Genomic DNA, 21908 nt, shown 5'->3' with positions numbered 1-21908 from the left:
TTGGCTTGCATCTAAACGGGGCCTAAAACTAGTAGTAGTTTACTCACACAAGCCCGCCCTGCTCCTCGGCCGGGAGCCCTGTCCACGTCGACCGAAATAGCCTTGACCGTCCGATCTTCCATCGTGTGGTCCGGATTACTTGTAGCCGCTTCGTTTAGAATCTGCTTCTTCCAGCTCCTTATCGCTCTCAGTGGATTCTACTGGCTTCTGCTGCTCCTCGTCTGAATCCGATAGAGCAAATATATACTCCGGCTTCTGCTTCTCCTTCAGCAAACTTCTCTCCCCCTCGTCTCTCTCTCCTCTTCGCTCGCTCGCTCCCTCCCCTCCCGACGCGACCGAGCGGCGGTGCCTGGCCCTCGGTGCGGCGGTGGCAAGCCTCCTCCTCCTCCACGCCCCTCCCTCCTCGCGCCGACGGCGGCCCCCGCCGGGTGCTGCGCCGGTGCAGCGATGCGACATCGTCTCTCCTGTGCGTCTTCTCCTGTGCTGCATGAAACCCTAGGTAGGTCGGTGCCCCCCCCAAGGTGGGGGTGCGGCTGATGGAGGTATGCAGGTACAATTCATGTTTCCTTTGTGCTGCTCCACGTTAATACTGCTGCGTACAGCCTTGGAGCTTTAGGTCAATCATCCCCGATGTTAATTGGGTTTACTTATTATTTTTTAGACTCATGGAAACCATATGCTATATGGTCCTCCGTATCTTAGTTCTGGTTCCACCGTCTTCCTATTGCAAGAATTTGTTTTCACCATGCGAAAGCCATTATGAGGTTCATTTGTTGCCTCATCCTAAATAAGCTTTCATGTCTTACAATGTTGGACCATAGATCTTACTATTTGTGTTCGCACAGAGACGCTTCTTGGAAAGCCTCTCCCCGTGCTTTGCTTCTTTGCCATAACATTTGTGCAGGCGAGTCCCTGTTCCCCCTGTGGTGTTGTTCGCATAATCGCGTGCAACCGGCATTATTTTTGCAGTGAGGTTATTCTTGTGGTGACTTGCAGGTACCTATTTCCCTGTGGTCTGAGGGTTCTTTCAGTTTTAAGTAAGATATTTAACTAAAAAAGTTATTGCAAGCAACTGACTGCCTAAAGGCCAAGCTTTTCTAAAATCATTGCTCTTCGGGTAGTACTTGGTCATGCATCCGATTTTCTTCTTTGATATAATTTTCCTTGCATACGTTACCTAATCTAAAATATTTGGTTCATTGTAGGCTATAAAGCTTCCAGTCACCTGACTTGCTCCAAAGGTGCCACTCACTAACGAATATTTGTATGTTTTCATGCTTGTATATAGGTACACTGCCCCAGGGAAACTGCATTGCTTTACTCATGTGAATCTATATTTTAGATCACTCTATGCCTTCCAAACCGTGTTAGAAATTATTCAGTGCTGTCAAAATTTATGACATGCCTCTCTTTTTCTGAGTTGATCTATCCAACGTGCCTGCAGGAACTGGAGATGAACATTTGAGCACAGCACTGAACCTCCTCTTTCCACGAATGACACATTAAAGGTTGTGGGGTTAGTAAGATTCTCATTCTCATATATTTGCAGTAACTGAATTCGATAACTAAATTTATTTTTGTATCACATCTCAAAGTATCTACAGTTTTGACTTACTGAATTGCTTTTTAGAGCCTTGATTTCCCATCTATCGGCTTGAAGTTCTCATACTGTAAACATGCTATGCATGCTTGTGGCTTGCCCTACTGAATATCTTATTTAAATAAATAACTAAATCGTTGATCTTTTTTTTTCTCTCGAATACGAATGAGAGTTGCGTATCGTTGTATTATAGAGAGGAAATAAAGGCCCGAGTAGATTACCAACTCACGCCGGTACCATACATGAGAAGGTTGGGACACTTACAACATTATCACCTATGAGACATCTGAAAATCATTGATCTTGGTTCTTTTAAAATTCCAATTTAGATTGCACTCCCTATTGTCGAATTCCTTTGATTACGTGTTTGTTGAGGGAGACACTAAAATTGCTCCTTGTGTAATACATGCCTGTTCCTTTTGGGGCTATTCTCATAATCATATTATTATTCTGGTTGTACTGTCCTTATGCTGAACATACAGTGGGGGATTCTCTGCAAAGGTCTGAGGCCATTGGTCTTTGCTACATACATTTGCACAGGCATCAGAAAAAGAAAGACATGCTCTTTCAGTAGCAGGTGAACCGTTGCTTTCTAGCTTCCAGCATGGTCAGTAGTAGTAGTCCAGTAGTAAACTTGCAATGGCTGCTCGCTCACTCGCTTTCAAGTTTCAAAAGAAGACAACTTGCAGTGCACCTGCTCTGGCTAGGTTGCCACGGACTGACTTGTAGTTTTCACCGTATTAGTTGTTCTTCATGCATGTCAACCTGAATAAATCTCTTGCATATGGATTGGGTATACAATTGTCGGTGTCTACCTATACCAAAGTATTTAAATTGTCCATCTTTCTTTGGCCCCTTATTCCATTTAGTTTTGGCCAATTGGAGGATTGCTGTTGCCTACCTGATGTATGTTGCATCCCAATGTGACGCTCAGTGTTCTTTCCTTGAGTTATCCATTTTTTTCTGTTGTACTTTCTTATGCTTCTTATAAATTAAATTTCCCTATGTTGGAGGTTTATCCTAATTTGCGTATACTGATCTTATTCATTTGTGCAGCTCTGTGCAATTGGAATTTGTTTGCTGGATAAAGGTCAGTGAGATACTAATTTGGTATAGTTTTGGATTTATGGTAAATTTTGGGTTCATTTTCAGCCAGTCCTCTCATTATCTGCTATTGTGTAAGCTTTTTTCACATGCTTCTTCGCCATTTGCTTTATTCTTGCTAACGAGGTTAGCCTCATACCTTGTTGCCTTTTATGTTTCCCTATGCAAGTTGTGCTCAACAGTGAAATGATAGTGTGTTGTGCCATTCCTGGTTACACACCATGAATCAGTGGCCAACACAGATTTACAGATTGCTAGATGAAAGTGCTTTTTCGTGTTACCTGAATGTCAGCTAATGAAGATTTATTCCACTGCTTTCCTGTCCTCAGCGTTTTACTGCTATGAATAAATGTGATTTGCTAACTTATTCTAGATATGTGTAACGAAAAAAAACAGCCTCTTCATGCACAGCACCAGGTTCCATCGCCATTTAGGTCTCCCAATTTTACTTTTGATGTCAAGCTACAATTGCCTTTCATGCTTAGATTTATTTATTTTTCCCTATTGCTTTACATTTATTAAGATGCGATCCAATCCTCTTATTAGGCCTCTGAATCTCATATATGCTAAGCTGTAATTTCAACAACATAGCTCTGTTGTTCATTTTATCTCAGGTTCATTTTTTTATTTTTCACTGTCCCTTCCTTCCTGTTATCCCCTTGCTCTGCCAGTCCTTTAAGAGATCTTGTGATTCCACCTTTCTTGGCTCACTGTTGATTTTATAGTATAAAGAAACCTACCTGTGCTTCTATTCTATACAGATTATATTAACCTGTTTGTTCGAAGCGTGGTTCATTTTTTTAGTATAAAGAAACCTTATGTTCTATTTAAATCTATTATTTCCAAATTGCAACAGGGAAATGTTATGTATGCTGAAATTCCTAAAACAGAGGTACATGACAGAGCCCACTTTTAAGCGCTGAGAAAGCATATACTACCACTAGGTTCGAAGTTAAAAGTGTTAAATCCTCTTACTTGCCTGTTCCTGGACGTTACATGACTGAATTCACCTGTTCCGACGAGTTCACGGTTCGTAGGCCCTGTGCAATTCGCTTGCATTTTTCCTAGTTTTGTCTATGATACTGCACTGGATGCATTGTTTATGACCTATGAGTCTGATTTTTTAATATGCTGAACAAAAAAACAGGGACTGGCTACATGAACATCACATTATTTTTCAAGCTTTCAAATTCGTGTTGAGTACTATATGCATGCCAAACCTATTGTTTTTTCCGATGCCTCGTATAGTAATCATGCTTGATGGATTCAGCTGCGTGTATATATATATACTCCTTATCTTGTACTATAGTTTTTCCCTGCATTTAGTCTGTTTAACTAAGACAGTGGCCTCACCAACTGCTAAAATTGTGTATAATAAGTCCGAACCATATAATAATTCTTGTACTATAGGGAATAATTCTGCCTTTTCAAAACAATGAAAGGACTATTTTTTAGTTTATTGTTGTATGATGCCTCAGATGCTTTGTGTAGTTTAAGATGGATGATTCTGTGCTTTGGGCATTACCATCGAAGGCTGCCAGTTGCTGTTTCTTCCGCTGGATTCATAGACCTACTTTGTTGTTCTTGCCAGGTTTATCACTGCTGCCTCGTCCACGATATGTACTACAAATGCGATTCTATGCCTCGAAGAGGCACTACAATGTCAAGATATTTGTTGGTTGCATGCTCAGAAAAATATTCAGGAAGATCTTATTTCTTGAGAATAATTTAGATTTTCCTTAGTTATAGATACAAAAAACTGTACTTATACATGGACCAATGTCATTCCTGGTAAATTACAGATACACCCTATGTCAGTGGTGGCACCGCCTTTTCTCACTATTTGAATCCCAATATCGAAGAGGCTCAACCATTTTACTCCAGGTAAGACCTATGCAGCACTACGCTAAGAACTCATAAAATTAATTTGCAAATTATTATATCTCTGTTACCTCAGTCTAAAAACACTAGCTTTGGACTATATGATCCATGCTCATGGAATTTTGATGAGCTCATGAAACAGGTTCAAAGATCGGTCCGTTTACATAGAACGACCTCCACCATCTGAGGAACAGCCACCTAAGCAGATACAAGTTACTCCACTACAACACAAACTGTTGCAGAGCTAAATAGCATAGACCCAATTAATTTTGCGGTACCCCCTCCCTCCCCCTCATCCTTTTTTTCATGTTTTTTTCCCTTTCTATAACTGCAGACATGCAACAAACATCAGAAAACAATCACTTCTGCAAGTGCCCTATGCCTCCTTTTAAATTTCAGTTTCATGTGCCTTATAATAGGATGAAGGCTACAAATGCACAGTTACTGTTATACACATAGCGGCCAACAACACCTGGTTGTATATGTCCTGTAAAGGATGCAAGAAAACATCAAACCCGCAACCTGGTGGTGGATATAAATGTCCCAAATGCCATGGCACAGCCACACTACCTAGGTAATCATTGTTCCTAGGAACACTAAAGCTGCTAGCTCTGTGAACAATATAACATCCCATATCATGATGTTAACGCTTTTTATTCCATGATACACATATGCCTGTTATTCCTTACTGCCAAGGACAACACAGCTGAGGCCAGCTTCTTTGCATATGATGATATAGTGAGGCAGATCATTCAGAAATAATGCAAAGCAATTTTAAATCCACTGAAATTGACAACTGGTTTACCTCAGCCTCTCCAGGCAGTAATCTCAAAGAAATTTGCATTCTCCGTTGGGCTCACCGAGGACTCATTCACTTCTAGAGCAAGGAGGCAGTATCTGATTAACTCCATTTTAGACAGATCAGTTAGGCGCACCTCTCCTTTAAACATCGGTGTTTCAGAAACGGCCACACAGGATGATCCAAGCTCCATAACTGGTATGACAATAGCAAGAACGTTACTCGATACCGTACAAGACCCACAAGCTCTATCGGTAAACTCTGCAATTTCTTTAGTACTATAAATTAGCCTTAATAGTCTACACATGTTTCCTTATATTATTCCGTACATACATAGGCTCATTTTTACATTCAATGTGCAGACACCTGCACCATCAGTTGATCCTGATAAAACACCCATAAAGGATCTTACCACAGGGCAAGTCACACTAACATAACATAATTAGTCAATCAAGTGTACCAAACTTATTCCTTACAAATTATTTATTTGGAGATATCATATTCGTCCAAACTGTCCCAGATCATCAACAGCAACAACGCACGCTCGCAGGCAGCTGTTCGGTGACAATACTGACGCTAACAAAGTGGCTCCATACGGATTTTCGCACTCATGAATCCTAAACCTGAATCCGTCAAATTATTTGCGTCTTCAAATCTCCTAAATAACTTTGCCTCCATTTACCACGAAACGGTTGAGCATGAGATCTTGGAGACTACCACAGCCATACAGGATGACGAAGAGAATCCACCTGCATCGTCGCTACAACGCAAAGCCAAAAGGTAAAATCACAGATCTAGCCATGTCTTATTATTCATCCAAGCATACACATCTTTTCATCGGTATTTACATGCAAATTACATGTCTAGATCCACTGCTTCAAAGAATAAACCAAAGGATAATATTCACAGGGCCTCTTTAACTGAGACTCCAGAATAGGTAAATATTTCATGACTGCTCAGCTTTCAACATAATATAATTACCAATCAGTAACCTACTTCTTTTGCACAAATATTGTAATTAGTGATCCGCAAACCCCGTGTCGAAGTCTATCCACAAACAATGTTTTGTTAGTTCAGAATTTACTTTGTCACAACCATATTCTGTTCACTTTATTGGTCCAATTTGTCACACTAAAATATATTCAAGATGCAAAATATCCGGTATGTGCCACGCCCATGCAATTGACAAATTCAAATAGCTTTTTCCTTACGCTATACAAATCATATTGTATACCTATCATCTATTGATCCAGCAAATTCTTTGTGCAACCAGGTGCTGTCGCTCAACAAAGTGTGTGCACACCATTTTGTGACATGTGCATGACTATGCTTCACAAACTTGGCATGGACAATGATTCCTGCACATATCAAGTCTGTTAGATTATGAAAGATGTCAGATGGACTTAATAAAAAACCTTCTTGTACAAACAAGGAACAAACCTGTACCTAGGCCTGTTATCTGTAAATTAGCCAGGCTATGCTACCTTAAACTATCGTTCCTTAGCTACAAGTGGAATCATGTAGTACTATGAAGAACCTAGATGTGCCATCCTATGTGTAATATCTATGTATGTAAATTATGCGTACCTATTTTATTACTCAGTGTGGTGTCCATCCCTTCTTCTATCCATGCGACTTTTTCTCAGATCATTAACTGATTGATGTGGCGCGCGAGGGCGCGCCCCTTCCACTAGTTTGTATACACTGCACAAAGTGTTTGGCAACTTAGTGCTGTATGCTGTACCCGGCCGTGCATCCAGACGCACGAAAGAATCGGAAAAGGGGTTCTCCGCGTGGGCGTGGGCGTGGCGGCAGGGTGCCTGCTGGGAACCACGCATAGGCCAGAGGGCGGCGATCCCCGCCCTCCCTTCCCACGACAACGCCACTGACTCATCGCTTTCCCACCGGATCCCAGAAGCTTTTTCCACACGGCAGCCGGGCAGCCCAAATTTTTTATTATTTGGCCCTTTTTTTCGAAAGTTTCTCTTAAATAGATCTTTGGCGGAAACAATTCCAAAAATGGACCCTTGGCTCGGCGCCAGAGTGACCGAGAGGCCATTTTCCCATGCCCAGGACCTCGGCGCCAGTGACCGTGGCGCTGAGCTCGGCGTCAGTCACTCTGGCGCCGAGCCAATGGTCCATTTCTGAAATTGTTTCCGCCAGAGGTCTATTTGAAAGAAACTTTCGAAAAAAGAACCAAATACTAAAAAAAAAATTCGGCCGGGCAGCGTCTCCCTTTCTCATGTGTGCTACTACTAGAGTAGTAGCCTCCTACCAGTACTACTAGTAGTGGGGCAAAAACTTAGAATTTCCCAGCAGGACCAGTTCGGTCCAACCCCAGCAGCCCAACCACATACCATCACCCTGTTCGCTTGCTCGTAAATGATCGTAAATTTTCAGCTGAGAACAGTGTTTTTCTCTCACACCAAACCAGCCAGCAGTAAATAATCCACGATACGATACGGCCTCCCGAACAGGCTGCATTCCGTTCGCCCGGTCCTCGCCCGCGACCGCCGTTTGACCAATCGGTGGCAAGGCTTGCGTGAAATCGCCGGTCTCGCGCGCCCATTTTAGACGGACGCTGACCGAGACAACCCCGGTGATCCCCACACCCGCACCGCGCGCGCACACACAGACACAGACACAGACATGGCTGTGTTTACTTCCTAAAAGGTTTTTCAAAAAGTGCTACAGTAACCATCACATTGAATCTTACGATACGTGCATAGAGCATTAAATGTAAACGAAAAAACTAATTACACAGTTTGGTTGGAAATCGCGAGACGAACGTTTTGAGCCTAATTAGTCCATAATTGAACACTAATTACCAAATAAAAACGAAAACGCTACGGTAACAAACTCCCAATTTCGCGAACTAAACACAGCCACAGGCGGAGAGGCCACAGCTCGGCGAGCGGCAGCCAGCCCAGACCAGAGCGAAAACCCACCGTCCCGGCACCCAATTTTGAACCGCCGCGACGCTCCCGAGTCCCAACCAAATCCACCACGATCCCTCCGACCGAAACGAAATCTCCGCCTCCCTGTCCCTGCCCTGCCCAGGAGGAAAGAAACGCACGCCCCCCGCGCCAAAGTGAACCGTCGCCGCGTCGCGAGAAACTGAAGCGGAGCAGAGGCCGAGGCCAGGAGAGGGTTCCCGGCGGCGATGGAGCGGTACCACCCCTCCGAGGTGTACGAGCTCTTCGTGCGCCACATGAACACCCCGAGGTAAGGGAGGGTGGCGGGTGGGGGCCAATTTCGTCTCTTTTTTCTGCGTTTTCTCGTTCTTGGATTGGATGGATCCTTCCATGGAAAGAGCCGTCGGTGATCGGTCGGCGATGGCTGCTCAGGGTGGTGGTGGACAACGGCGTGTGCGCGACGGCGACGCTGGTGCAGGTGCACAGCGCGAGGAAGCACGGCGTGCTGCTCGAGGCGGTGGCGGCCCTGTCCGACCACGGCGTCTGCGTCCGCAAAGGCTACATCTCCTCCGACGACGGCCGCTGGTTCATGGACGTCTTCCACGTCACCGACGCCGCGGGCCGCAAGGTGGCCGACGCCGACGCCGACGCCCTGCTGGCGCGGCTCGAGTCCTCGCTCTCCGCCGACGCATTGCCGCCCCGCACGCCGCCCTCCGCCGCCGTGGGGGCTGGGATGCCCACCCTGCTCGAGCTCGTCGGCGCCGACCGCCCGGGCCTCCTCTCCGAGGTCTTCGCCGTGCTGCGCGACCTCCGCTGCGACATCGCCAACGCCAGGGCCTGGACGCACGGCGGCCGCGTCGCCGCGCTCGTGTTCGTGCGCGACGAGGAGACGGGCGCGCCCATCGACGACGCGGCGCGGGTCAGGCGCGTCGAGTCCAGGCTCAGGCACGTCCTCCGCGGCGGCGCGCTCGGCGCGAGGATGGTCCGGGCAGACGCCGCGGCCGTCAACATGGACCGGAGGCTCCACCAGCTCCTCAACGAGGACGGGGACGCCGAGAGCCGCGCCGACCAGGCGGAGGCGACGGCGGTCGCCGTGCAGGATTGGGGGGAGAGAGGGTACTCGGTGGTCACCGTGAGCTGCCGTGACCGGCCCAAGCTGCTCTTCGACGTCGTCTGCACCTTGACGGACTTGGATTACGTGGTGTACCACGGCACGTTCGATACGGACGGCGATCACGCCCAGCAGGTGAGCCTTCTAGCCGTTTCTTTCTTTCTCGATTGATTCCCAAAGATTTTTGTTTCCTCCCGGAGAAATAGGTCGGTGCTACCTTGATTTTTGTCGCGCTGATCTAGGGCCGCCATTATTGAATTCCCCGCCTTCTGGAGTTCTTGCCGCTGGAATTCCTGCCAGGAATCTCGATGTTTCCATAGTAACTGGCTACGTTAGGCGCGTCGGACCTTTCTGTCAATTTTTCTCTCACTTTTACTCCACTTTTACCTTTTGGTTGCTTTGATTGTGATTCTTGTGTGTAAGCTTGAAGTTAACCCGACTTCTGTTCATGAAAATTTCCTTTTACTGAATTTTCTAGGCTTGTCATTGTAAAACGGAATGTTTAGTTTTTATTAGTTTCATTTGCATCGCTAGATTATTCTGCTTCAAAATTGTACCCCAGCATAGTAATTGCTGCTGCGGTGCAGCAAATTAAATTCAGACACTATACCTATGCATATGCACGCCTGTTGCCCTGTTTACCACGGGTTGATTAACTGAAGCTAAGCTGATATCCTTTTTTTTTTTTGAACAAGCTGACATGCTGTTTCTTGGCTGCAGGAGTTCTACATCAGGCGGTTGGACGGGCGGCCAATTTGCTCGGCGGCCGAGAGGCGGCGCGTGATCCAATGCTTGCAAGCGGCCATCGAGAGGCGCGCATCCGAGGTGCGTGATCGCTGAATATCTCCCTTCCTTTCCCTCCATGCCACGCCACCGCAGCAAAAGCACGCGACTCCGGATCCCCCCACCTTCTTCACTCTCCCAAGCGCAACGTCTCTTTCGTTCCCTGCCCAACTTTCCACTTCACCGCCATGTGTTCGGCCGAAACCCCAGCCGCACACCTCTGTCTATTCTCTAACGCCAGAGCGATCCTCTGTGACTGACTGTGCGCAGGGCGTGAGGCTGGAGCTGCGCATCACCGACCGCCGCGGGCTGCTCGCCTACGTTACGCGCGTGTTCCGGGAGAACAGCCTCTCGGTCACGCACGCCGAGATGACCACCAGGGGCGACATGGCCATGAACGTGTTCCACGTCACCGACGCGGCCGGCCGACCCGCGGACCCCAAGACCATCGACGAGGTGATCCAGAGGATCGGCACGGAGAGCCTCCGGGTGGACGAGGAGCGGTGGCCGCGCCTGTGCTCGACAGAGGGCGACGCGGGCCGCGGCGGCGGCGGTGCGGGGATCTTCTCGCTCGGGAGCCTTGTGATGAAGAACCTGGCCAGCCTCGGCCTCATAAGATCCTGCTCGTGAGGAAGCCATCAAGGAGGGCACGTGCGTGCTCGATGGGATGGATCCTTGTGTAAATATGGGATGGTGCATGGGTTAGTTTGTAAATGGAGTAGGAGTTTTAATTTGCCGTTTTTAGGTTTAGGGGTGGTTTGGTTCCCATCGACTAAAGTATTTTGGACTAAAATCTGCACTTTAGTTGGACTAAACAGTCAAACATTTGGACTAAAAGTGAACTAAAATCTTTTAGTCCTTTAGTCCACAAAACTGGACTAAAAGGTGTTGGGGATACACATGCCTCTCCACTTTAGTCTATTTTAGTTTAAGAAACCAAACACCACTTTAGTCTATTTTTAGTTCATGGACTAAATGGACTAAAACTTTTAGTCCATGGACTAGAGAACCAAACATGGCTAATACATAGTAGCAAGTGGAGATGGAAGGTTTTAAAAGTTGCTGGTCGGCAACAGCTTGGAGCTTAAAGGACCTCTCTGGTGGTGGGTCATGCCATATTGCCATGGCATGTATCTATCTGACTTTTTACATAAAAATAGACGGATGGAAGAAATCTAATATATCTATGTCGAGTTCTAAGTACGTTGTTAGTACCCTATGTGGTGGTAACTGAATATTTGATCATGCAGTAAATTTTCTTGATGTCCATCCTTAGCCCTTGTGGTACGGTGACTGAATATACGAAAGCTCTGTTCCGAGATCTCGAGGTATTTTTATATTATTAAGCAGAGCCGACCAGGGAGAGATTACTATAAACAAGCCTCGTTATACCAACATCCTGAATCTTTGTGTTGTGGTAATGAAATGAAACAGAAAGCATATGGGTCAGTATCCTGGTTCGGAAGGAAATTACCCTGAATCTTAAATAGTTGAGTGAATCTTAAGGCAAAAATAGATCCCATGTTAAACTGTGAGCTTGATTCACTCAACTCTCGAGGTGGTGCCACGTGGCCAAACAAGCGGAATCGGAACAATACTAAACTTTACCCATTCACATCAAAAGGTCAAATCTGAGATCATATAACGGAATAATGGGCAGAGTATGACGGCTGATCTGACAAAATTCATCTGAACTTTCAGCAAACCATCGTCCCTTGTCAAAAGCCTCCATATAAACGTCCACTGGCCCACACAGAAAATCATCAATTCGAGTACAAGTTTCCTTGCGGATACGGCTATTTTTCAACCTATTTACCGACACCGTCTCGCCGTCAGCTGAAATGTCAGCTCGTTCGGATGGTCCGGTGAACATTGTTTTAGATGGTTTCAGATGATTGAATAGTATTCTGTGAGAGAGAATAAGCTAAAACAAGCTGAAACTAGAACTGTATCAGTCGAACGCCCTAAAACCATTTGACTTCCTACAGCTACATTTAAAACTGGTTCGGGTAGACCAATGATCCCTCGTCCCTGCGGTGACATATGTGCTCACGGCTGGCTCTGTCTGTCCCCTCGATACGAAACCAGGAAAAGATTCACACTGGCCGCGGCGCGTAACACACTGGCCGGCGCCTCGCTTTCACGGGAGGGAGCTTTCGCCGACCTCCCCTCTCGGCTGTCGAGGGTCTCCGGGACCTGGTGGACTCCTCAGGCTGTGGTTGCCTTGTGAGTTGTGACGACGGAAGGATCGACGCCGACGCTTAGTTTAACCGGGTCATGTCATGCGTGTCGAACGAACGGAACTGAGCCAAGCCTTGGCGGCAAGAAACGAGAAGAGCCCGCGTCTCCCAACCACTGCTGACCTACCGCCCAACTGCCGCGGATCGGACCAAACCTGGTACGAGACGCCCGGCCGCGGATCGCCATTGCTTTCGGGGGAAAATGACCGCCCAACCTTTTCCTAATTCCTCCTATTCCCGCCATCTCGCCGCGGACTCCTCTCTCTTCTCCCGTTGGTGCGTGCGAGAGGGAGGGGGGGAGTGGGGAGAGATCAGGTGGGAAGAGTATGCTTGGGATGGGCCACTGCGTTCGTTGCCGGTTTGAATCCGCGAAAACGACGGGTGGTTGGTTGTGGTGGAGTCCATGGGGATTGGGGAGCAAAACGTGCGGGAAACCATCCTGTGTGAGAATGGGTGGGTTCGGTGTGCTTGTGCGGGGGGCGGCTACGACCGCCATCATCACAATTAATCAAAGCCAAGTGACAGCAGGGCGAAAGGACCCTCTGGAGTGGCCCTGTTCACTTATGCTGAAATTTAGTTTATACTGATGCTTACGTTGAAATGTTACGAGAGAAAAATACTGTTATATGACTGAAAAGTAAGTAGTGCTGAATAAGCTCAGCCGATCGGCCCCGCCGGCATCCGTGTCTGCATAACTGTAGATTTACGACGCACCAAAAGCTACACCAGGAAAAAAAACAGATAGCAATTGCTAGCTTATTCAAGTTCTGCATTTCAATGCTGCAACTTGTGCAAGACCTAAACCAAGTCACGAACGCTTCCGAAGTTTTACAGCACTTATTTTGCAGCTACCAAGAACCCTTCTAACTTGTAAAAGAATGTTTCTATCATACCCGCCCTGGACGGAGCCGGAGGGGGCTATATAGTATATATACACTGAAGTTACTGACCTGTACAAAATAATCTGTGGCTGTTTTGCCAGTTTATGGGCGAGACGCACCATTTGATTCTGAATTCTGATGTGGTTCAAACGACAAATTACAACCGTTAACATGCACCAACTAATCCTGTGGAGTCAACCAGCTTACACAGGGTCACTGCTTCTAGGTACTATTCTTACTGGAAGACCAGCTGGCGCGGGATCTTGATGATCCATGACCAGGTGTCTATCATCTTCATCCATCTGATGGACATCAGCAAAGTGCAGGCTTAGCCCTTCCTCAATATCAGAGTCGTCCATATATCTTGTCTTGGACAAAGCTTGTGGGTTCCTCCAGACGCTGCTGCTTCTGCCATTGCTCTGTTCTAGATCCCCTGTGCTTCCCTCTGATGTATCGCCACTGTGATTACTGGAATGAGGATCTGTCATGTATCGATTTCCAAATTCTGGAGGCTCAATGAAGCTGCCCTGGGGACCAGAAGGATATGAAGGGGCATGTGCCCACCAATTGCTGTTAGTGTTATCTTCTGTACCATGGTGCTTAACTGGAGTGTTCCGGAACAAAGCACTTGATGTTGATGCTCCCAGATGACTTTGAACCCTTTCGTACAACTTGTAGTCCCAGTCTCCGACTTCTTCAATTTCAGATGTTTCCCTTGCTGGTGGACTTGTGCTCACACCAGTCTCAGGAAATGCTTGCTCAAACTGAGGGGCCTCAGCTCTATCTGAGTGTGGTGGATGACACATGTAATACCAGTCCAGGATATATGGATGAGTTCTTTGGTCTGTGTCGAGCAATCCCAAGGGGCTCAAGTTATAAATAGGAGGCAAAGTGGCTTCAGCATGGCCATGAATATCCCTTTGACCTCTAGTGCCTGCGACAAAGCCTGAAGCTTCCATTGCTTGATATTGTGCAAGAGCTTGTTGACGTATTTGCATTTCTTTGAACTTTTGGAGATTAGATAAGAATTGTATGCCATCAGCATTTGGCTCCCATGATGGATAGACACTCTGAAAACTGAAAACAATCATGTAATACAATTAGTTTTCATATCGCTGCTCCTGGTTTTGCAATGACAACAAAATCTGGTTTGACCTTTGAAAAGCTGAGGACAGGTAACCTATTCTGATTTTGACCTCCCAAAGAAGAGGGGGGAAATTGCAAAAGTGCAGTACAGGCCTCTATGCAAGCAGCCAAACCCAGGCATGTGATCGAAGTGTACAATATGCAGAGTTGGACTTAATAGAATGGTGCTCGCTAAAGCTGTTGATCAGTGCTTGTATAAGACTACTGAACTACATCTATAGCACACAGAGCAGGCCAAGCAGAATGATGCTTGCCTGGAATATCTTCTGATCAGTGCTAAAAGATTGTCAGTGCCTATATTCCGCTACATCTATAGTGTCAACAGGGCAGTAACGACAAAAGGTGTGACAGTAAAAAGGGCACTGCTCTTGTCCAAACTTAAGATAAAAGCAAGCCTTCATATACTAGTACCTTCAATCGATTAAAGTTAGAAATACTAGATGTTTTCATTTGCCTAGCAAACATTTTCCACCAAATCCCCCTATCAAAGCCTGTTTGGAAGAGGGGGTAGGGGGAATGTTCTAAGAATTTTCCAGATTTAGTTCACATTTCTACTAAATCCAAAGGATTTACTTCCTGAAACCCCCGTTTCAAACAGGGCCTTAGTGTTGATTGGTGCCATTTTAGATGGTACACGTTTTACAGGGGCAAACTATCTAAGTAATCTAAGGCACTCAAATGGTACATAAATTTGCAAGCATCGCATTCAACTACGTAGAAGTACACCTATTGGGTTGCTGCCCCGGCTAGCTTCCCAGACCATCCAGCACCATCCAGCCCCAGGTGCTCTCAAAATCGGACGCTTGCGGGTTCAAGCTGGCCACAAACTTCAGAGCAAGCAACTATTGAAGTACTACAATTCATCTAATCAATCCTTCACAGCACTTGCGATGCACTTGTGATAAACCACACTACATGCCTAGTAAAAAAGTAAAAGAAATACTTGAATTGCATGTACCTTAAGAATGATTTCTCCATCTTCCCTTGGGAGCTCCTGAGACCTTTAAGAGCATTGAACGGTGACCCATAGTTTCTATTTCCATGTCTTTTGAAGTCAAACAAGCTTAGACTATTGTAAACATAGAGAAATAAATGTGTTAAGTATTGCATGCAAAAGCCAAGCAAAAATAAGCGCTAAGAAAATAACAGAAGAAACAGAAGCAAAGACCTGCATACATCTCCCACTCCGTCTACATAAATTGTGAAGTCTGAGATGAAGCGCAGAATGTCATCAACTCGCTGCGGATGATAAGAATTCAGAACTCTCAATAAACTTGGATGACGTGAAAATCAATGTTGAGTTAGTTCAGAACATTACCTTTGGTACCTCAAAAATAAGCAAGTAAGGAGTGATGAAAATGGAGGCCATCTCTTCAAGTAGCATAATTATAGTATACTGCACACACAGATTGTCAAGTCAATTCTTACTGCTTGAAGCAGCAAACCACAAAGCTGATTGGCTTATACCCCATTATGAACTGTACAAGTAGAACCAACATCTTAATGCAACTTTGCAAGAGACAGATTTCTATGAATCTACATAGCTACCCAAAACAGTTTCTAGCATAGATCTAAAGTACCATTTCCCCCACTAGAAGTAGTGCTCAAGTTAGAATGATAGAAAATACCCCCTCCATTCTTTTTTAAGGCGTATTTTGTATTTGAAAAAAACCTTTAGGATATTTTGACTGTCAATATCTCTTTATAGTCACTTGTTACCAAATCAACATCACATTAAAAGTACTTTGAAGAACGAATCTAGTCTTATAATTTTTGAACACTGATATAATTAGAATATTCATTGGTAAAAAATTGGGAAGTTTGAATTTTTCCAATAAAAATACGCATTACAAAATTGAATTGAGGTAATAGAAAAGGAGTTGATAATAATTCTTTTAGTACTGCAATGGCATGGGGAATTTCAAAAAGGGGTCAATGAATACAAAGAAAATGGATGGATTGGAAGTTTAGAACACTCATTTTAAAGCTAGATGTGGCTTGCACACGAAAATCTTCTAATACCTTGGCCAGTTGGTAAAATATGGCACACAAACAATTCTGAGCTAGCTAAGCTATCTTAAATGAACTGTAACTAGAGGTCAATTAGTTACCTGAAATAATGTCTCAAATTCTCTTCGGACAAGTTCGCTGTTCTCTTTACCATGCCACCGCTTTGGCATGTGATGTGTTTGGTGAACAGCGAGGCACATGGCCCCTTCTGGGTCAATAACTTGAAGCTCATCGGCCACTACTTTTCGACTTATAGCTGCTATTGTTCCAAAAACAATAGTGTACCAGAGAAGATTTCTTCCAAAAATCTACAGACATAACATATAGGATTTTACAAAGTGAATAAGATACATGTACTACAAAATACAAAAGAAAGTGCCAATATCCCCCTACAAGTCACATCAAGTTGCAGAGATTCCTACAAGTTATGTCAGGTTGCAAATATGGCATGAAATAGTTGCATTTACCACCCGCACAGATCTAATCCATATGCATAATTCTAACTTGATGCAAGTTGTGACCTCAAGTGTTTGGCACTTGTTGCCAGCATGAAAAGATGGGGGTGATGATGGTTAAAACTATGCACTCAAGTCCACCGGATCAATTCTAATAGCAAGGACCAAGGAGGTATTTGCATCTTGAGGTGACTTATAGCAGGTATTTGCAATTTAGCCAAAGAAACAATGCTAAAAATAGGACTTACATGTCCTTCAAGAACAGATTCACCCACGAATCCAATGATTATTAGAGCACCAGCCAAGCCACCAGAAACAAAAGATACAAATTTAGCCATGATGGAAACCAGTGGGGTTGGAAATTGCTTCAAGTAATTTAAAGAATGAACAGCACCATTGTTCATTCTGTGTCTGAAGAAGTGATCAACCTGCAATGTTTGTAATCACTTTTAGATCAGTAAAACAATACTCGCAGATACTAACTATGAGATTGATTAGCAACAGAAATTAAGAAAGGGAAAGCTAGAGAGCCCAAAGATTCATTTAGATAATTTGTTACAGCTGCAATACAAGAAAAACTAATGATGAGTCTGAGTAGAAGCTACCTCGTTATACTCCCTAAAGATCCACCTTGATAAGTTTGACCATCGTCTAGATGATGCTGTGCTGGGGTGATTATAAATTTCTTCAGCATGCCTTAGAATGACGTAAACCAATGGAAATATCACAAGGCAGGGTGATAGGATAAGCATTGCAATGCCAACAAATATAAGTCGCTTTTTCAACACATCTGGGCTTGTCAAAAACTCTTTCCTTACACAAAATTTACTGAAAAAGGAGAATGAATGTTTAGTAAAAGAATTCACAATGAAGAGGAAGCAAACTCTTAGTGAAATAAAACAAATTATTAGTAAACACAATGTTTTGAACCATCCCGAAGCAATGTATGAGTGCTTGGTAGAAAGTCATCTGGTATACACATTGGAAGTTGGGGAGTCTAGATTCTAGTGTGTAACTTTCACATGATCTGTTGGATGAGCTTCAGATGGATGTTTGAGGACTATGATTCATCATAAATGATCGGTTCTATATGGATAGGTTATTTAAGCTAACAAAGTAATGTGACAGAATACATCTGGTCACCTAGAAAATGCATTAGTACGGATTGATTAGAACTTAGAAACCGCTATTCAAGTATACACACTGTAGTAATGTTATGACAGAAGTTCTGTTCTATACAAAGTGCCTCCAGTATTAACTAAAATAAGTAAAATAATAACGACTGGCATTGACAGTTGGCTGATTCATTTCAGAATTCTAAAGTTCCGATGCAGCTATGTGCTGAAGCAGCAGCTTAACAGCTTATGCCTTCTTAATGGCCTAGTTGCTGCCCTTTTTCTTCCATATAAACGGCCTAGTTGCTCTGGGCTGAGCTAATATCCAAAGAAAGACTAGCATGTAAAAACAAGCACATAGCTTGTTCATGGAGAGACTAAAGCATTTTAGCCAACTATATTTTACAAAAAGAAAGAAAAAAAAAGATCCAATGGAAGTAAGTAGTCGCAGACTTCCTTACCTATCAAACATACTTTGAAAGATGCACCAATTTAAGGTCCATTCGAGGGCCTTTGGAAGTATCAGATAGTTTCTCCTGCCATGCTCATGTGATCCAACAGTTGGGCCAGCCCCAGGCACACAAGAATGAATTGGAAATGAAAGAATGCCTTTATTGACCATCCCTATCAAATAATTTTCTTTCCTCATGATTCTCATGATAATATCATGCTCTGAGAGATCCCTAACAACACAAAGTTTTTGAGATTTCTGGAGTACGACAACCTTCTCAATTATTTTGGGCCATGATATAGTCTGAATCTCAAGATCATTCACCTTAAGTCTGCATGAAGGTAAACAGAATAAGGGCAAAGTCATTGCTATGAACTATAAAAATTAAAAAAAAAGGTTAAGCAGGAAAAGCATAAGCACAAAAGTTACCTGTCATAGTAGAACTGACGAACACTGAGTGTACTTCTTAACTGTACAAAGAACTTGAGGAAGTTGGTAAGTCCATAAGCTGTCATTATGACCATTGATCCAACAGTTATCATTTTGGGCAATGTGAAGGGAACTAAAGGATCATGCTTAATGACCTTCATCAGATCACATGGTTTCTCCCCAGATTCAAGTGCCTCCACCCCGCATTTCAAATGAATAAGAGTATCCCAATCAACAAATAAGAAAAAGAACCCGATACAGCATACCATAAAAAGTACATTAAGGACCTCTATTATCCATTTGGTAATGATACACCTGAGCCCTTTTGCACAGAAATATTCGTAAAGCCTTTCAAAGAAAATGTCCAAATCAGGGATATGTTCTTCCTTGACGCCTTCGCCATGGAGAAGTCCAGATGGGCTCTCACTTCCAGAACTTGGCAATCTCCGGTAGTCGGACAACTCTATTTCAGGTGGAATATCAACAAGCAGCTGCGCTGATAACGGCGATTGGCTTCTCCATGGCCAGTTAAGTCTTGTTTGTGCATGTGTGTCCTTCGAAAGGAAGGACATCATTCGTGAAAAGAGAAGGCAGGGCCAGTAGATAGGTCCCTTGCCATGCCAGACACACACACCTACATGGAAAAACAAATATTCACATTTTGCATAGATTGAAGTAGCAGCACAATGAAACCAGAGTTCTTCCAAAACACACAAATTAAGACAAAGTCGGTCAATTAAATAAAAGTGATGTAAAATGGAAAATAATTACTATTTGGAGCAGAAGCAAATCCAAAATTAAGTCCTGGGCAAGCTTAAACAAGTACATTTGCAAGGCATCAAAGCCAAATCGAACATATGAGTAGCTATCATTCCTGAACAAAACGAAATTCTGCTAAGAACTAAATTTCTACCAGCTTACCACATCTAGCACCAAGCAGCAATAGTTGCAGGTTTGTAGCCGAAGCTGAACTACCCTCAAGTTCTTTGCATCAATGGTTTAATCAATCAACTAATCACTAAGACCAAAATGGCCAAAACGTAATTGTATAACACCTGCTCCCTTCACATAATCACATATCAAGGGCGTTCTTCAGCAAAAGCAGCTCGATGCCACGGCTACACCCCACGGTTCAGCAGTTAAACAAAAGGTTGAGCTAACTATCAGCAAAATCCGTACTCTCTACCCACACCGCCAACGTCTAAACCATCCCCACAACGCATGACCGGTTCAACTAACCAAGGTTGTCAGCTAATTGACGCCAAAACGCCGGAATCAAATCGAACTCGTTCCGTCAATCTAGCTATCCACACAATCGCCAGAAAATAAAATAAAATCCACGCGAAGAGGAGAGAGGCGCTTCACCGACCTGAGGAGCGCCGGCGATCGGCGGGGCGCAAGCGCGAAGGGGGGCCGGGTTGTGGGCAGGGGGGAGAAGCGCGGGGCGGCGAGGGCTGGAGGCTTCGCGTGAGGAGGTGACTTGCGGTGGACTGCAGCGCCGCCGGGGTTGGGATGGGGTCCGGGCTGGGGAAATTGCGCGAGGGGGCGAAAGCAGACGAGGAGACGACAGGGAAGGCAAGGGGGCAGCAGGGAAGGGAGGGCGTGCGTTTCAGGAGACGTGACGGGATCGAGGAGGGGAATCGTTTCGTTCGTTCCGTTTATCCGCGGGTTTCTTCGTGTTGCGTTGCGTTAATCGCCAAGGAATTGGGAATCGCAATGGCTTGCGCGTGGGACCGGCCTATGATTAGTTTATTCATTACAGTAACTGCTGAGCACTGTCATTTGGGGCTAGAGCTTATCATCTCCTTTCAGGAAAGAAACAGCGAGCCGGTACGGGTTGTCCGTCAACCTACACGTCAACATTCATTTTTTGGCTGAAAGAGATATTTATTTGGGCAGAGCCGCATCGTTTAATACTCCGAACGTCCGTGCGAACGCCCGTGTCTGAACGTCCGCTGCTCGCCCGCGTCACCCGAGCGACAAGAGAAAGGGGCGCGGCGCCTCCGATTCGACGTCGTATGGATGTCCTGTAGGCGCCAGGAGGTACGATGCAGCGGAAGATGAGAAAGAGATTTGCAATATCCAATCTATTTTTAAAATATTTAAATACAATAATTACAACATACGTCCGGAGACAGTTGAAATACTTGAAACGTACTTGTAAAACACTTAAAAAACACATGAAAAACACTTGAAAATCAATACAACCATACGCAATCATCCAAATAAAACACATGCAACGTATGTGTGAAACATATGCAATATCTAGATAAACACACTTGCAACCTGAGTCCGAAAAACATAGATAAAATGTACCTCTGAAACATCTGAAACACTCGAAACATATGCTTGCAATATGCCTATGAAACAATTGCAACATATGCAACATCACCCGTTCTACTTTTACAACATACATTTAAAACACCTAAAAACAATTAAAATATACATATGCAACATAGGGGGGGAAAGACTGGCCGGTCGATTTTGGCTGCCGAGGTGAAGAGGTGGGGGGAGCTCGGTCGCCAAAGGTGAGAGAGAGGGCGCCACCAGGGGAGGGGAGGGCGTCACGCCGGGGTGGGGCAGAGCCGTCCATTCCCCTGCAACACCGTCGCGCCACCTCCATGAATCTCGCTTGTGCTCCATAGATCTCGCTAGGGTGGGGGAGAGAGCCACCGGATCCACAGGCGTTGGGCACTCCCGATGGGTGAGGACGCCAGGGTGGTGGAGGAGCCTGCTGGGGTGGGGGAGCACGTCCCCGCCGGCCATGGAGACAGCCATGGCCACGCGTCGAGGCACGGGCTCGAGCGCAGAAGAGAGGAAAAAGTGAGGAACCAGTGCGAGAGCGAGCGGAGTGAAAAGATCCGTGTCTTAACTGGAGCATCACCGAAATTCTAAGGTCTCCGAACCCCAATTCTAAGGTTCATTGCTGTATATACGTATACGCATGGGCGTGGCAATAGCGCTGCTCCACGCATCCACCCATATGCGC

The 21908-nt window shown here is 45.0% G+C and overlaps 3 protein-coding genes across 40 annotated transcripts; 2 read left to right on the top strand and 1 right to left on the bottom strand.

Moving 5' to 3' along the window:
• Positions 1–230: 230 nt before the first annotated feature.
• Positions 231–7009, top strand: LOC136548685 (uncharacterized). Of its 36 annotated transcripts, XM_066540124.1 has the most exons (12): positions 231–996; positions 1206–1241; positions 1445–2176; positions 2656–2689; positions 4295–4406; positions 4506–4587; positions 4727–4858; positions 5395–5637; positions 5746–5801; positions 5904–6163; positions 6251–6320; positions 6657–7009. In XM_066540124.1, the coding sequence occupies exons 3-7, from the start codon at positions 2067–2069 to the stop codon at positions 4830–4832; spliced, it is 444 nt and encodes a 147-aa protein (XP_066396221.1). In that variant the 5' UTR covers positions 231–996; positions 1206–1241; positions 1445–2066; the 3' UTR covers positions 4833–4858; positions 5395–5637; positions 5746–5801; positions 5904–6163; positions 6251–6320; positions 6657–7009. The 36 variants fall into 36 exon arrangements, 1 of the variants encoding a protein (XP_066396221.1); XR_010781837.1 differs by adding an exon at positions 997–1117 and having other exon boundaries at positions 249–764; positions 846–904; positions 1445–4587; XR_010781825.1 differs by having other exon boundaries at positions 250–550; positions 662–764; positions 846–996; positions 1445–4587.
• Positions 7010–8235: 1226 nt separating this feature from the next.
• Positions 8236–11461, top strand: LOC136502960 (ACT domain-containing protein ACR8-like). Its single transcript, XM_066498201.1, has 4 exons — positions 8236–8608; positions 8731–9544; positions 10130–10234; positions 10463–11461. The coding sequence occupies exons 1-4, from the start codon at positions 8547–8549 to the stop codon at positions 10820–10822; spliced, it is 1341 nt and encodes a 446-aa protein (XP_066354298.1). The 5' UTR covers positions 8236–8546; the 3' UTR covers positions 10823–11461.
• A 1832-nt stretch (positions 11462–13293) lies between these two features.
• On the bottom strand, positions 13294–20848 carry LOC136548667 (autophagy-related protein 9-like). 3 transcript variants are annotated; one of them, XM_066540115.1, is made up of 10 exons: positions 20289–20848; positions 18920–19553; positions 18501–18821; positions 17530–17752; positions 17173–17352; positions 16571–16777; positions 15787–15855; positions 15628–15698; positions 15418–15528; positions 13294–14390 (listed from the first exon to the last, which is right to left on the bottom strand). In XM_066540115.1, the coding sequence occupies exons 2-10, from the start codon at positions 19492–19494 to the stop codon at positions 13517–13519; spliced, it is 2631 nt and encodes an 876-aa protein (XP_066396212.1). In that variant the 5' UTR covers positions 19495–19553; positions 20289–20848; the 3' UTR covers positions 13294–13516. The 3 variants fall into 3 exon arrangements, with proteins under 3 accessions (XP_066396212.1, XP_066396208.1, XP_066396216.1); XM_066540111.1 differs by having other exon boundaries at positions 15778–15855; positions 20289–20846; XM_066540119.1 differs by lacking the exons at positions 18920–19553; positions 20289–20848 and having other exon boundaries at positions 15778–15855; positions 18514–18676.
• Positions 20849–21908: the final 1060 nt, after the last annotated feature.

This window comes from Miscanthus floridulus, chromosome 1, assembly GCF_019320115.1.
Source record: "Miscanthus floridulus cultivar M001 chromosome 1, ASM1932011v1, whole genome shotgun sequence".
Taxonomy (NCBI): Eukaryota; Viridiplantae; Streptophyta; class Magnoliopsida; order Poales; family Poaceae; genus Miscanthus; species Miscanthus floridulus.
Note: the sequence above shows the minus strand (reverse complement) of the source record. Positions and strands in the feature narration are given on the sequence as shown.

Coding starts and splice junctions, on each gene's coding strand:
- LOC136548685 (XM_066540124.1), top strand. CDS start 2,067: ATGCTGAACATACAGTGGGGGATTCTCTGCAAAGGTCTGAGGCCATTG. Junction 2,690..4,294: donor AATTTGTTTGCTGGATAAAG/GTCAGTGAGATA, acceptor TGTTCTTGCCAG/GTTTATCACTGCTGCCTCGT. Junction 4,407..4,505: donor ATGCTCAGAAAAATATTCAG/GAAGATCTTATT, acceptor GGTAAATTACAG/ATACACCCTATGTCAGTGGT.
- LOC136502960 (XM_066498201.1), top strand. CDS start 8,547: ATGGAGCGGTACCACCCCTCCGAGGTGTACGAGCTCTTCGTGCGCCAC. Junction 9,545..10,129: donor ACGGCGATCACGCCCAGCAG/GTGAGCCTTCTA, acceptor TCTTGGCTGCAG/GAGTTCTACATCAGGCGGTT. Junction 10,235..10,462: donor TCGAGAGGCGCGCATCCGAG/GTGCGTGATCGC, acceptor GACTGTGCGCAG/GGCGTGAGGCTGGAGCTGCG.
- LOC136548667 (XM_066540111.1), bottom strand. CDS start 19,494: ATGATGTCCTTCCTTTCGAAGGACACACATGCACAAACAAGACTTAAC. Junction 16,778..17,172: donor AATCTGTTCTTGAAGGACAT/GTAAGTCCTATT, acceptor TTATGTCTGTAG/ATTTTTGGAAGAAATCTTCT. Junction 15,529..15,627: donor GGAGTGGGAGATGTATGCAG/GTCTTTGCTTCT, acceptor TGTTTACAATAG/TCTAAGCTTGTTTGACTTCA.